General features: G+C 42.1%; 1 protein-coding gene across 2 annotated transcripts in view; it reads right to left on the bottom strand.

Annotated features, from left to right (window-relative positions):
- Positions 1-15,899, bottom strand: part of MAP3K11 (mitogen-activated protein kinase kinase kinase 11) — a 36,036-nt gene extending 20,137 nt beyond the window's left edge. For both annotated transcript variants that reach the window (XR_010910400.1, XM_060758320.2), the window contains exon 1: positions 15,097-15,899. Coding sequence is in view for 1 of the 2 variants with exons in the window: in XM_060758320.2 (XP_060614303.2) it covers positions 15,097-15,808 (712 nt within the window). In the remaining variant the exon portion in view is untranslated. The remainder of the gene's footprint in view (positions 1-15,096) is intronic.
- Between the last annotated feature and the right edge of the window lie 1,260 nt (positions 15,900-17,159).

The following is a 17,159-nucleotide window of genomic DNA, read 5'->3' as shown; positions in this document are numbered from 1 at the left end:
AAAGAGCACTCTGAACTCCACCAATGATGGATCTGGATCAAGCTTGGCGCAAATACTCAATATGCCCAAGTGTAAACACTGGTGAAATATGAGGAAAATAAACTCTGACATTTGGGAGTTGTAGTTGTTGGGATTTATAGTTCACCTATAATCAAAGAGCACGCTGAACTCCACCAATGACGGAATTGAAGCAAACTTGGCACACAGAACTCCCAAGACCAACAGAAAATACTGGAAGGGTTTGGTGGGCATTGACCCTGAGTTTTGGGAGTTGTAGTTCACCTACATCCAGAGAGCACTGTGGACTCAAACAATGATGGATCTGGACCAAGCTTGGCACAAATACTCAATATGCCCAAGTGTAAACACTGGTGGAGTGTGAGGAAAATAGACCTTGACATTTGGGAGTTGTAGGTGCAGGGATTTATAGTTCACCTACAATCAAACAGCATTCTGAACTCCACCAATGATGGATCTGGACCAAGCTTGGCACAAATACTCAATGTGCCCAAGTGTAAACACAGGTGGAGTATGAGGAAAATAGACCTTGACATTTGGGAGTTGTAGTTGCTGGGATTTATAGTTCACCTACAATCAAAGAGCACTCTGAACTCCACCAATGATGGATCTGGACCAAGCTTGGCACAAATACTCAATATGCCCAAGTGTAAACGCTGGTGGAGTATGAGGAAAATAGACCTTGACATTTGGGAGTTGTAGTTGCTGGGGTTTATAGTTCACCTACAATCAAAGAGCATTCTGAACTCCACCAATGATGGAATTGAAGCAAACTTGGCACACAGAACTCCCAAGACCAACAGAAAATGCTGGAAGGGTTTGGTGAGCATTGACCTTGAGTTTGGAAGTTGTAGTTCACCTACATCCAGAGAGCACTCTGGACTCAAACAATGATGGATCTGGACCAAGCTTGGCACAAATACTCAATATGCCCAAGTATAAACACTGATGGAGTATGAGGAAAATAGACCTTGACATTTGGGAGTTGTAGTTGCTAGGATAAAAATAAAAATGTCTGGGGTGAAATAGGGATCACGAGTGGGAAAAGTTTAAGAAGGCCTCCTCCAGTGTCTGGCATCTCCAAGGGCCGCCCCGAAGCCGAATGCACTTTCCATCCCTGATGCTGCGACTCGGCCCCGTGACCCGTAGGCGACTCAAGCATTTCCCCGGGAGGCCGCGTCACTGAGCGGTCCATTGTGCCGGAGAAGCTGGCCGGAGAATCGTCCCATTGTGGCCCACGCCGAGGTGGGGCCACCCCGGCCCGAAAGCCCTCCAAACCCCGTTTGGCCCAAGAGCGGCTCGGCATCCTGGATGCCTTGTTCTCTTTTCCTTGGGTTTTGGGAAGGAGCCAGGATGGACTTGGCGCAGGAAGCGGCACCGGAGGAAGCCGAGGGTCATTGTTTCGGAGACTGCGATGGAAAAAAAGGGGAGGAAAACACACACACTCCAGACAAGGGAAAACCCCTTTGGAATAACATCACGCCCTCCTTCTGACATCCCATAACTTTTGCAGAGTTGTGCTTGCACTTCTTGACATAGTGGTGGTTTCAGGAAGTGAGTGAAGGTACTTCAAGTCCCATCATCCATGGTCCATCATCACACAAACCACACCAGGATGTAGAGTGGGTCATGGTGGTTCTGTGTGTGAAGTTTGGTCTTGATCGGTCACTGGATGAGGGTTGCAGTGGTGTCAAGAAGTGAGAGAAGATACTCTAAGTCCCATCATTCATGATCCATCCTCCTCCAAACTGCACCAGGAAGTAAAGTGGGTCATGGGGGTTCCATATGTCAAGTTTGGTCGTGGTCCGTCATTGTTGTGGGTCGCAGTGGTTTCAGGAAGTGAGTGAAGGTACTTCAAGTCCCATCATCCATGGTCCATCATCCTACAAACCACACCAGGATGTAGAATGAGTCATGGTGTGAAGTTTGGTCTTGATCAGTCATTGGATGAGGGTCGCAGTGGTCTCAGGAAGTGAGTGAAGGTACTGGAAGTCCCATCATTCATGGTCCATCATCCCACAAACCACACCAGGATATAGAGTGAGTCATGGTGTGAAGTTTGGTCTTGATCAGTCATTGGATGAGGGTCGCAGTGGTCTCAAGAAGTGAGTGAAGGTACTTGAAGTCCCATCATCCATGATCCATACTCCTCCAAACTGCACCAAGATGTAGAGTGGGTCATGGTGGCTCTGTGTGAAGTTTGGTCTTGATCGGTCACTGGATGAGGGTCGCAGCGGTCTTGGGAAGTGAGTGAAAGTACTGTAAGTCCCATCATCCATGGCCCATCATCCCACAAACCACACCAGGATGTAGAGTGGGTCATGGGGGCTCTGTATGCCAAGTTCAGTCGTGATCCATCATTGGTGTGGGTCGTAGTGGTTCCAGGGAGTGACTGAAGGTACTTCAAGTCCCATCATCCATAGTCCATCATCCCACAAACCACAACAGGATGTTGAGTGAGTCATGGTGCAAAGTTTGGTCTTGATCAGTCATTGGTGTGGGTCACAATAGTCTCAAGAAGTGAATGAAGATACTACAGTTCCCATCATCCATGGTCCAAACTCTTCCAAACCGCACCAGGATGTAGAGTGAGTCATGGTGCGAAGTTTGGTCTTGATCAGTCATTGGATGAGGGTTGCAGTGGTCTCAGGAAGTGAGTGAAGGTACTGGAAGTCCCATCATCCATGGTCCATCCTCCTCCAAACTGCACCAGGCTGTAGGGGAAATGGGGGCTCTCTATGCCAAGTTTCATCGTGATCATTCATTGGTGTGGGTCGCAATGGTCTCAAGAAATGAATGAAGATACTACAATTCCCATCATCCATGGTCCAAACTCTTCCAAACCGCACCAGGATGTAGAGTGAGTCATGGTGCGAAGTTTGGTCTTGATCAGTCATTGGATGAGGGTTGCAGTGGTCTCAGGAAGTGAGTGAAGGTACTGGAAGTCCCATCATCCATGGTCCATCCTCCTCCAAACTGCACCAGGCTGTAGGGGAAATGGGGGCTCTCTATGCCAAGTTTCATCGTGATCATTCATTGGTGTGGGTCGCAATGGTCTCAAGAAATGAATGAAGATACTACAATTCCCATCATCCATGGTCCAAACTCTTCCAAACCGCACCAGGATGTAGAGTGAGTCATGGTGCGAAGTTTGGTCTTGATCAGTCATTGGATGAGGGTTGCAGTGGTCTCAGGAAGTGAGTGAAGGTACTGGAAGTCCCATCATCCATGGTCCATCCTCCTCCAAACTGCACCAGGCTGTAGGGGAAATGGGGGCTCTCTATGCCAAGTTTCATCGTGATCATTCATTGGTGTGGGTCGCAATGGTCTCAAGAAATGAATGAAGATACTACAATTCCCATCATCCATGGTCCAAACTCTTCCAAACCGCACCAGGATGTAGAGTGAGTCATGGTGCGAAGTTTGGTCTTGATCAGTCATTGGATGAGGGTTGCAGTGGTCTCAGGAAGTGAGTGAAGGTACTGGAAGTCCCATCATCCATGGTCCATCCTCCTCCAAACTGCACCAGGCTGTAGGGGAAATGGGGGCTCTCTATGCCAAGTTTCATCGTGATCATTCATTGGTGTGGGTCGCAATGGTCTCAAGAAATGAATGAAGATACTACAATTCCCATCATCCATGGTCCAAACTCTTCCAAACCGCACCAGGATGTAGAGTGAGTCATGGTGCGAAGTTTGGTCTTGATCAGTCATTGGATGAGGGTTGCAGTGGTCTCAGGAAGTGAGTGAAGGTACTGGAAGTCCCATCATCCATGGTCCATCCTCCTCCAAACTGCACCAGGCTGTAGGGGAAATGGGGGCTCTCTATGCCAAGTTTCATCGTGATCATTCATTGGTGTGGGTCGCAATGGTCTCAAGAAATGAATGAAGATACTACAATTCCCATCATCCATGGTCCAAACTCTTCCAAACCGCACCAGGATGTAGAGTGAGTCATGGTGCGAAGTTTGGTCTTGATCAGTCATTGGATGAGGGTTGCAGTGGTCTCAGGAAGTGAGTGAAGGTACTGGAAGTCCCATCATCCATGGTCCATCCTCCTCCAAACTGCACCAGGCTGTAGGGGAAATGGGGGCTCTCTATGCCAAGTTTCATCGTGATCATTCATTGGTGTGGGTCGCAATGGTCTCAAGAAATGAATGAAGATACTACAATTCCCATCATCTATGGTCCAAATTCTTCCAAACCACACCAGGATGTAGAGTGGGTCATGGGGGCTGTGTGTGCCAAGTTCGATCTTGATCCGCCATTGGTGAGTGTCGCAGTGGTCTCAGGATATGTGAATTTGGTCCAGGACCGTTGCTCGTGCAGGTCGCAGTGGCCGGTGGAAGTGGCAGCCAATCAGAAAGCTGCCACATACATACATACACACATACAATCATTGACTTTTATTAGATATAGATTAATTGGATTCATGCCGCATATTGTGAAAATGTATATATGTATGTATATATATGTGTGTGTGTATATATATAAATATAAATACAAATAAATGTTATGTTCGTTTGTGGGATTAACATAACTCAAAAACCACGGGGCGAATTGACACCAAATTTGGATATAATATATCTGTCAGGCCAACAAGTGACCATCACTCATAAAAACACACAAAAACCCCAGAAGAACGGACTTTAAACTCCCAAAAATAAACCATATATACATATACACATACATTCATATACATATACACATACACACATACATACACACACATATATATATACGCAAGCACACACAAATATATATATACACACACATACATATATCCTACACACATATATACACATATACACAAACACACACATATATACATATACACATACATACACACATATATGCATATACACAAGCACCCACGTATACACAATATACATATACACATATAAACACAGAAATATACATATACACATGCACACATACATACAGACAGACACACATATACGCAAGCACACACAAATATACACATACATATACACCTACACACATATACACAAACATACACACACATAGACACAGTATAATATATAAACACAGAAATATACATATACAGACACACATATGCAATCACATACAAATATACACATAGACATACACCACACATATACACATACATATGCATATACACATACATGCACACATATATGCATATACACAAGCATACACATAAACACAATATACATATACATATAAACACAGAAATATGCATATACACATGCACACATACATACATACATACAGACACACATGTACGCAAGCACACACAAATATACACATACATATACACCTACACACATATACACAAATATACACACGCATATACACATATATGCATATACACAAGCACACACATATACACAGTATACATATATAAACACAGAAATATACATATATATGCAATCACATACAAATATACACATACACATACACCACACATATACGCATACATACATACACATATGCATATACACATACATGCACACATATATGCATATACGCAAGCATACAGTTAAACAATATATAAACATATAAACACAGAAATATACATATACACGTGAACACATACATGCAGACACACACATATATATGCAAGCACACACAAATATACACATACATATACACCTCCACACATATACACATACATACACATATAAACACAAATACACAAACATAAATACAACCGCTAGGCTTGGGCAATCCATGGTTCTAAATGGTTCTAAAGTACTTACAAAACTAAAGTTCTGGTGGTGAAAATTTCAGAACTCTAACAAAACTTTCAAAATTTAATTATTATTTCATTATTGGTGATTTTAATGACAGAACCAATTAGGAACTGCCATTTATTATGAAATTTTGAGAGTTTTGTTAGAGTTCTGAAATTTTCACCACCAGAACTTTAGTTTTGTAAGTACTTTAGAACCATTTAGAACCATGGATTGCCCAAGCCTAACAACCACATATATATATACACACATAAATACACATATACACAAATATATACACAGACATAAACACATATACAAGGACTGGGCCACAGCAACCCATGACAGGGGACGGCTAGCATAAAACAAGAGGCAAGGGAGACCTTTGTAGCATGCTCAAGCCTACAATTTCAAGGGCCCTCGTGATTTCCTGGTTCGAGCGGAGTGAGGCGGTTGCTTCGGGCAACTCTCTTATTTTGGACACAACAAGACGGCAGTAAATTGTGGGTTGTTTGCAGGCCTATCCTTACTCAAATTATAGGATTTTTTCTGCCTCACTTGAGCAAGAAAAAGGCTGATTTGTTGCCCAGCCCCAAAGAACAGCCAGCCTGATTCCATTCGATCCCCCCCGACACATGGCCATGCAGCCTCTGCTTCAAAACAGCCAGAGAAAGAGACTCCACCTAAGTCTAATGTTGTGTGTACCTGAGGTTTCCCAGGGTGACGGTTGCACAACCGAAAAGCCGGGACTTTCGGCGTGTGGTTTCACAACAGTGCGGTCTGACCGAGACGTCCGGGAGTTCCGGTTTGCGATTGGGCAAAATGGAAAATGGTCACTTTGGCCACCGATAGCCAATGCAATGATGCCCAAACCTCAGGTCAAAAGTTCAGGATCATATTAGAGCCTGAATTAGCATATTAATAATCAATATATTATTATTAATAATATGTTAGCTATGTTTTAGACACTAAAACATAGCTAATATATTAACATATTAATAATAATATATTTATTTGTATGCTTTTATCTCTATGACAAATAATAATAATAATAATAATAATAATAATAATAATAATAATAATAATAATAACAACACATCACGCGGTCCTAGACGCTTGGGAAGTGTTCGACTTGTGATTTTGTGATACGAAATCCAGCATAGAGATCTCATTTGCTGTGACATACTGTGCTTTTGTGTCAATAATAATAATAATAATAGTAAATGATTATTGTTGTTGTTGTTTATATTATTATTATTATTGGGAGCCCCCAGTGGCCCAGTGGATTAAACCACTGAGCTGCTGAACTTACTGACCGAAAGATCGCAGGTTCGGGTCTGGGGAGCGGAGTGAGGAAGGAAGGAAGAAAGGAAGGAAGAAGAAAAGGAAGGGAGGAAAAGAGAGGGAAAGAAGGATGAAAGGAAGGATAGAGGAAAGAGAGAAGAAAAGAAAGACAAAAGGGAAGGAAAGAAGGAAGGAAAGGAGGGAGAAGAGAGGGAAGGAAGGAATGAACAAAGGAAGGAAGGACGAAAGGGTGGAAAGGAGGAAAAGAGAAGGAAGGAAGGAAGGAAGGATGGAAGGGAAGGAGGAAGGGAAAAAAGAAGGAAGGGAGAAGAGAAGGATGAAAGGAAGAAGAAAGGAAAGACAAAAGGGAAGGAAGGAAGGAAGGAAGGAAGGAAGGAAGGAAGGAAGGAAGGAAGAAGAGAGGGATGGAAGGAAGGAATGAACGAAGGATGAAAGGGTGGAAGGTAGGAAAAGAGAAGGAAGGAAGGAAGGATGAAAGGGTGGAAGGGAGGAAAAGGGAAGGAAGGAAGGAAAGATGAAAGGGAAGGGGGAAGGAAAAAGAGAAGGAAGGAAGGGAAGGATAAAGGAAAGAGAAGAAAGGAAAGACAAAAGGGAGGGAGGGAAGGAAGGAAGGAAGGAAGGAAGGAAGGAAGGAAGGAAGGTGGGTGGTAAGGGAGGGAAGGAGGGATGAAGGAAAGACGGACGAACGGGTGGAAGGAAGGAGAAAGAAGGAGGGGAGAAGGAAGGAAAGAGAGAAGGAAGGAAGGATAGAATTGTGAGAAAGAATAGAAGCTGAGAAAAGAGCCCAGACTTGGGTTTGTCCATACCTGATATAGAGCAAATGTGCCCAACATATCAAACTTGAAGTACTGATGGGGATAACCTGGCACGATGGGAGTTGTAGTTCACCCACACAACCTGATGCATTTTGTAAAATACAGAAACGACTCCTACTTATAACCTGGGCCGATAGAGTTGGACTATGGGTTTGACCACTCAATCAATTACAAAACCATCAAACATTGGCATGCTTGACAAGGATATCATCGGCATATGCTATTTCTAGAGCATTTCCTCCATCTCCAACTCTCTCCAAGAACGGTTCGTCCGGCACGACTTGTTTTTCGAGAAAGAGGGAAAAGCCCCGCAAGAGGAAACGGGACGCACAACCCGCGTCACATCCTCCGGGCCAGGTGACGGAGGTCACGCTCCCAAACCCCGGAGCGGGAGGCGGGGAGCCGTGTTGCACAAGTGGGACATGCTGGGTCTTGCGCCCAAACCGCCCGCCGCCTTCCCAGTACGAAACCCACAGGAAGTGCCCTTTGAGTCAGCGCCAGACAACTCTTGACATTCTGGGAGTGCTATAGTTATGGAGCATAACAATCAAACACAATCAAAGCTCTCCTGACAGATGGCCATCCAGCCTCATACGATCCTAGAGTTGGAAGAGACCCCAAAGACCATCCGGTCCAACCTTCTGCCATACAAGACACAATGAAAGCACTCCCAACAGATGGGCGTCCAGCCTCATACAATCCTAGAATGGCAAGAGACACCAAGGAACACCTAGTGCAACCCTCTGCCACGCAAGACACAATCAAAGCCTTCCGGACAGATGGCCATGCAGTCTCATACAATCCCAAGTTGGAAGAGACACCAAGGGCAATCCAGTGCAACCCTCTACCATGCAAGACACAATCAAAGCCCTCCTGACAGATGGCCATGCAATCTCATAGGATCCTAGAGTTGGGAGAGACACCAAGGGCCATCCGGTCTAATCTTCTGCCATGCAAGGCACAATCAGAGCCCTCCTGACAGATGGTCATGCAGTCTCATAGGATCCTAGAGTTGGGAGAGACACCAAGGGCCATCCGGTCTAACCTTCTGCCATGCAAGGCACAATCAGAGCCCTCCTGACAGATGGTCATGCAGTCTCATAGGATCCTAGAGTTGGGAGAGACACCAAGGGCCATCCGGTCTAACCTTCTGCCATGCAAGGCACAATCAGAGCCCTCCTGACAGATGGTCATGCAGTCTCATAGGATCCTAGAGTTGGGAGAGACACCAAGGGCCATCCGGTCTAACCTTCTGCCATGCAAGGCACAATCAGAGCCCTCCTGACAGATGGTCATGCAGTCTCATAGGATCCTAGAGTTGGGAGAGACACCAAGGGCCATCCGGTCTAACCTTCTGCCATGCAAGGCACAATCAGAGCCCTCCTGACAGATGGTCATGCAGTCTCATAGGATCCTAGAGTTGGGAGAGACACCAAGGGCAATGCACTCCAACCATCTGCCATGCAAGACACAACCAAAGCCCTCCTGAGAGATGGCCATGCAGTCTCATACGATCCTAGAGTTGGAAGAGACCCCAAAGGCCATCCAGTGCAACCTCTGCCGCACAAGACACAATCAAGGCCCTCCCAGAAGATGGCCATGCAGTCTCATACGATCCCAAGTTAGAAGAGACCCCAAGGGCAATCAAGTCCAACCATCTGCCATGCAAGACACAACCAAAGCCCTCCCGAGAGATGACCATCCACCCTCATACGATCCTAGATTTGGAAGAGACCCTAAGAGAAATCTAGTCCAACCCTCGGCCACACAAATTACAATGAAAGCCCTCCTGATAGATGGCCACCCAGTCTCATACGATCCTAGATTGGGAAGAGACCCCAAAAGCAATCCAGTTCAACCCTCAGGCGCACAAGACACAATCAAAGCCCTCTAGAGAGATGACCATGCAGTCTCATACGATCCCAGAGTTGGAAGAGACCCCAAGGGCAATCCACCCAGTCTCATACGATCCTAGATTGGGAAGAGACCCCAAGGGCAATCCGGGCCAACCCTCTGCCATGCAAGACACAATCAAAGCCCTCTAGAGAGATGACCATGCAGTCTAATACGATCCCAGAGTTGGAAGAGACTCCAAGGGCAATCCACCCAGTCTCATACGATCCTAGATTGGGAAGAGACCCCAAGGGACATCTAGTGCAACCCTCTGCCACGCAAGACACAATCAAAGCCCTCTAGAGAGATGACCATGCAGTCTCATACGATCCCAGAGTTGGAAGAGACCCCAAGGGCAACCCACCCAGTCTCATACGATCCTAGATTGGGAAGAGACCCCAAGGGCCATCCAGTCTAACCCTCTGCCACGCAAGATACAATCAAAGCCCTCTAGAGAGATGACCATGCAGTCTCATACAATCCCAGAGTTGGAAGAGACCCCAAGGGCAATCCACCCAGTCTCATACGATCCTAGATTGGGAAGAGACCCCAAGGGCCATCCAGTCCAACCCTCTGCCACGCAAGACACAATCAAAGCCCTCCTGACAGATGGCCATCCAGCCTCATACAATCCCAGAGTTGGAAGAGACCCCAAGGGCAATCCACACAGCCTTATATGATCCTAGATTGGGAAGACACCCCAAGGGCAATCCAGTGCAACCCTCTGCCATGCAAGACACAATCAAATCCCTCTAGAGAGATGGCCATGCAGTCTAATACAATCCCAGAGTTGGAAGAGACCCCAAGGGCAATCCACCCAGTCTCATACGATCCTAGATTGGGAAGAGACCCCAAGGGCCATCCAGTCCAACCCTCTGCCACGCAAGACACAATCAAAGCCCTCCTGACAGATGGCCATCCAGCCTCATACAATCCCAGAGTTGGAAGAGACCCCAAGGGCAATCCACCCAGCCTTATATGATCCTAGATTGGGAAGACACCCCAAGGGCAATCCAGTGCAACCCTCTGCCACGCAAGACACAATCAAATCCCTCTAGAGAGATGGCCATGCAGTCTAATACAATCCCAGAGTTGGAAGAGACCCCAAGGGCAATCCACCCAGTCTCATACGATCCTAGATTGGGAAGAGACCCCAAGGGCCATCCAGTCCAACCCTCTGCCACGCAAGACACAATCAAAGCCCTCCTGACAGATGGCCATCCAGCCTCATACAATCCCAGAGTTGGAAGAGACCCCAAGGGCAATCCACCCACTCATACGATCCTAGATTGGGATGACACCCCAAGGGCCATCCAGTGCAACCCTCTGCCACGCAAGACACAACCAAAACCCTCCTGACAGATGGCCATCCAGCCTCATACGAGAAAATTAAAGAGATTTATTTCAGTTTATATCTCTCCGTTTCCTTTTGTTTCCTTTGTTTATCCTGCCTGGCCTCTACTCTGTTTTGATTCCGTATCGTTATCTCGAGAGGACCGTACACGCTTATCAAGATCTGTGTTTATCTCAAAGATAGTTTCCAAACGGCCATTTTTACCTAAAGCTTACGGGCCGAGAAGCCCAATTATTATTATTATTATTATTATTATTATATTTAATAATATAATAATATTGGCAAGGGGAAGATACGGAGTATCTTATATATAATAATATATAATATATAATAATAATTATAATATAATAATAATAATAATAAATTAATATAATAATAAATATAATAATAATAATAATAATAATAATAATAATAATAATGGCCACCGACAGAACAGTTGTGTTGACGAAGCAAAGGGAAAAGACAATGTTGTTCCTGGAGAACCGCAACAGGAAAAGGAGGCAGGCTCTGGTCATTTCCTTCCTCCGTGGCCATTTGAAAGCCACGGACAGAGTACAATGGCTAACCAACTGCCCTATATGGCCCGTCCAGATATTTGCAAAACATTGGATTTTTCGTTCCTGGGTCAGAAATGTCATTTCCTAATTGGGTCTTATCATAAAAAAAAATGGGGAAAAGTTTATTAAACTGCCAAAAATTTGCCATCTTTTTTTGTCCCCCAAATGTTGTTACGTAGTGGAATTTAATGCAGTTTCAAAGTGTTTTTGTTGTGCAGACGATGACATAGGAAAACCATTGAGGCTTGGATGGTGATGATAACAAGCCACAGAGCAATTTAGGGTTAGGCTTCCTTAAGGTTCGCTTTCGGGGGCATTTTAAGCTTCTGAGTGTGTTTTTGACTGTGAATTTTTAATATTGTCGTTTTTAATGCTGTTTTAATGTTTGCATGTATATTTTTATGGTATGGTCATACTTTAATGTCAGCTGCTGTGAGTCTCCTTTGGAAGAGATAATGTGGGGTATAAATATTATTATTACTATTATTATTATTATTATTTGAAAAACAACAAGATGTGTCCACAGCAGACACTCGGTTGGCTGTTGAGTTGTTGTTGTTGTTATTATTATTGTTGTTGTTGTTGTATGTAAGCCGCTTTGAGTATCCTTTGGGAGAGATAATGTGGGGTATAAATATTATTATTATTATTATTATTATTTGAGAAAGAACAAGATGTGTCCACAGCACACACTCGGTTGGCTGTTGAGTTGTTGTTGTTGTTGTTGTTATTATTATTATTCTATGTAAGCCGCTTTGAGTATCCTTTGGGAGAGATAAAGTGGGGTATAAATAAATAGAACAATATAATTGAATAATAATAATAATTTAATGTAAGAAGCTTTGAGTCTTCTTTGGGAGAAACAAAGTGGGGTATAAATATATTATTATTATTATTATTATTATTATTATTATTATTATTTAATGTAAGCTGCTTTGAGTATCCTTTGGGAGAGATAAAGTGGGGTATAAATATATTATTATTATTATTATTATTATTATTATTATTATTTAATGTAAGCTGCTTTGAGTATCCTTTGGGAGAGATAAAGTGGGGTATAAATATATTATTATTATTTAATGTAAGCTGCTTTGAGTATCCTTTGGGAGAGATAAAGTGGGGTATAAATATATTATTATTATTATTACTATTAATATTATTTAATGTAAGCTGCTTTGAGTCTCCTTTGGGAGAGATAAAGTGGGGTATAAATATATTATTATTATTATTATTATTATTATTTAATGTAAGCTGCTTTGAGTATCCTTTGGGAGAGATAAAGTGGGGTATAAATATATTATTATTATTATTATTATTATTTAATGTAAGCTGCTTTGAGTATCCTTTGGGAGAGATAAAGTGGGGTATAAATATATTATTATTATTACTATTAATATTATTTAATGTAAGCTGCTTTGAGTCTCCTTTGGGAGAGATAAAGTGGGGTATAAATATATTATTATTATTATTATTATTATTTAATGTAAGCTGCTTTGAGTATCCTTTGGGAGAGATAAAGTGGGGTATAAATATATTATTATTATTATTATTATTATTATTATTATTATTATTTAATGTAAGCTGCTTTGAGTATCCTTTGGGAGAGATAAAGTGGGGTATAAATTTATTATTATTATTATTATTATTATTATTATTATATGTATGCTGCTGTGAGTCTCCTTTGGAAGAGATAAAGTGGGGTATAAATTTATCATTATTATTATTATTATTATTATTATTATTATTATTATTATTATTGAATTGTCGAAAGCTTTCATGGCCAGAATCACTGGGTTGTTGTAGGTTTTTTCGGGCTATATGGCCATTTTCTAGAGGCATTTTCTCCTACCTCACTACCTCTGAGGATGCTTGCCATAGATGCAGGCGAAACGTCAGGAGAAAATGCCTCTAGAACATGGTCATATAGCTCAAAAAAACCTACAACAACCCAATTATTATTGTTATTACTATTATTATTATTATTATTATTACTGTAAGCCACTGAGTATCCTTTGGGAGAGATAAAGTGGGGTATAAATATTATTATTATTATTATTATTATTATTACTATTATTTAATGTAAGCCGCTTTGAGTATCCTTTGGGAGAGATAAAGTGGGGTATAAATAAATATAATAATATAATTGAATAATAATAATAATAATTTAATGTAATAATTTTTATTATTACTATTATTTAATGTAAGCAGCTTTGAGTCTCCTTTGACAAAGTGGGATATAAGTAAATATAATAATATAAATAGATGATGATGATGATGATGATGATTTAATGGAAGTCTCCTTTGACTCAAATAATAATAATACTTTAATGTAAGCTGCTTTGAGTCTCTTTTGGGAGAGATTGAGCAGGGTATAAATAAATAAATACATATAATAATAATAATGATAACAATTTAATGTAAGTCGCTTTGAGTCTTCTTTGCAAGAGTTAAAGTGGGGTATAAATATAATAATAATAATAACACAATATAATCATAAAGTAGGAAGGGACCTCCAAAGGCCATCCAGACCAACCCAGTTCTGCTGTCCTGATAGCCATCCTGTTGCATCCAAAATAATAATAATAACAACAACAACAACAACAACAACAACAAATAATCATAAAGTTGGAAGGGACCCGCAAAGGCCATCCAGACCAACCCAGTTCTGCCATCCTAATAGCCAATCTGCTTCATCCAAAGTATAATAACAACAACAACAACAACAACAACAACACAAAATAATAATAAAGTTGAAAGGGACCTCCAAAGGCCATCCAGACCAACCCATGATGTATTGTCGAAGGCTTTCACGGCTGGAATCACTGGGTTGTTGTAGGTTTTTCGGGCTGTCTGGCCATGTTCTAGAAGCATTCTCTCCTGACGTTTCACCTGCATCTATGGCAGGCATCCCCAGAGGTTGTCAGGACCTCACAACCTCTGAGGATGCCTGCCACAGAGGCAGGCGAAACGTCAGGAGAGAATGCTTCTAGAACATGGACATACTGCCAAAAAAACTTACAACTCAATAATCATAGAATCCTAGAGTTGGAAGATACCTCCTGGGCCATCCAGTCCAACCCCATTCTACCAAGAAGCAGGAATATTGCATTCAAATCACCCCTGACAGATGGCCATCCAGCCTCTGTTTAAAAGCTTCCAAAGAAGGAGCCTCCACCTCACTCCGGGGCAGAGAGTTCCACTGCTGAACAGCTCTCACAGTCAGGAAGTTCTTCCTCATGTTCAGATGGAATCTCCTCTCTTGTAGTTTATAATAATAATAATAATAATAATTTGTTATGTAGCTAGCTTCAAACTGCATTAAATGGCCAGTGTAGAATCCTAGAGACGGGAGAGTCATCTGGTCCAGAAAGACACAATCAAAGCATTCCCAACAGATGGCCATCCAGCCACAAAGACTCATGCCAGAATACCACTTACCGTTGTTGGACTTGAGGTCGCGGTGGATGACGGGCACGATGGCCCCGCAATGGAGGTACTGCATCCCCTGGGCGACCTGGACGGCCCAGTTGATGAGGATGTGTGGGGGGATCCTGCGGCCGGCCAGCATCCGGTTCAGCGGACCCCCGGCCGCGTACTCCATCACGAGGCACAGGTTCGGCTCCTGGAGGCAGACGGCTTTGAGGGCGATGATGTTGCGGTGCTGCAGCATGGCGAAGAGCCTCGCCTCTTGCTGCACCCGCTCGGCCGTGGTGCCGATGTCCTCGTCCGGGTCCTGGCGGGCCGCCTTGACCGCCACCAGCTCCCCGCACCATGTGCCCCGATAGACCTTGCCGAAGCCCCCGACCCCGATGACCTCCTCCAGCCTCAGGTCGCGGAAGTCGGCCTCGGGCGGCCCCTCGGGCCCCACGTAGCCCCCTGTCTTGGGCGAGACGTAGTTGGAAGGGAAGATGCCCACTTTGTCGTTGACCTTGCCGGCCCACCAGCCCTCGTCTCCCGAGATGGCCGCATCCCACGACAGCACCTCCACCAGGTCGCCTTTCCGCAAGGTCAGCTCGTCGCTGCTGGCCGCTTCGTAGTCAAAGAGTGCCGTCCAGACCGGGTTTGCGTAGGCTACGGGACCGCCGCTACGGAGGCTGGAGCCCCAGGTGGCCGGAGTCGCCTTCCGGAACATGTTCTTCAAGGGCTCCATGGCGTTGCCGGAACCTCATCTCATGCCCACAACTAGGTCGCCAACATCACCTTAGGCGGGACATCTTCCCTCTCGCGATGTGGGGTCATTGGCAGACCTGAAATGGGGACAAATGTTATGCCTTATTTACGACATTTATAGGCACAGCACAATATTAGTACCATACATTCCAATACTGTACTATACCACTATACTATAATAATATTAGTAGTAATAATACATGTAATATAAATATTAGTACCATATATTCCAATATTGTACTATTCCACTATACTATAATATTATTAATAATAATACATGTAATATAAATATTAGTACCATACATTCCAATATTGTACTATACCACTATACTATAATATTATTAATAATAATAATACATGTAATATAAATATTGGTACCATACATTCCAATATTGTACTATTCCACTATACTATAATATTATAATACATGTAATATAAATATTAGTACCATACATTCCAATATTGTACTATATCACTATAATATAATAATATTATTAGTAATAATACATGTAATATAAACTTTAGTACCATACATTCCAACATTGTACTATACCACTATAACATAATATTATTAGTAATAATAATACATGTAATATAAATATTACTACCATACATTCCAATATTGTACTATACCACTATAATATAATATTATTAGTAATAATACATGTAATATAAATACTAGTACCATACATTCCATAACACTACACTAGAATATTATTAGTAATAATCCATGTAATATAAATATTAGTACCATATATTCCAATATTGTACTATTCCACTATACTATAATATTATTAGTAATAATACATGTAATATAAATACTAGTACCATACATTCCATAACACTACACTAGAATATTATTAGTAATAATGAATGTAATATAAATATTAGTACCATATATTCCAATATTGTACTATACCACTATAATATAATATTATTAGTAATAATACATGTAATATAAATACTAGTACCATACATTCCATAACACTACACTAGAATATTATTAGTAATAATGAATGTAATATAAATATTAGTACCATACATTCCAATATTGTACTATTCCACTATACTATAATATTATTAGCAATAATACATGTAATATAAATATTAGTGCCGTACATTCCAATATTGTGCTACACCACTATACTAGAATATTATTAGTAATAATACATGTAATATAAATACTAGTACCATACATTCCAATATTGTACTACACCACTATACTATAATATGATATGTAATATAAATATTAGTACCATACATTCCAATATTGTACTATACCACTATACTGTAATAATATTATTAGTAATAATACATGCAATATAAATACT

This window comes from Anolis sagrei, chromosome 12 (genome assembly GCF_037176765.1).
Source record: "Anolis sagrei isolate rAnoSag1 chromosome 12, rAnoSag1.mat, whole genome shotgun sequence".
In the NCBI taxonomy this organism is placed as follows: domain Eukaryota; kingdom Metazoa; phylum Chordata; class Lepidosauria; order Squamata; family Dactyloidae; genus Anolis; species Anolis sagrei.
This window is presented reverse-complemented; position numbering and strand designations above follow the sequence as displayed.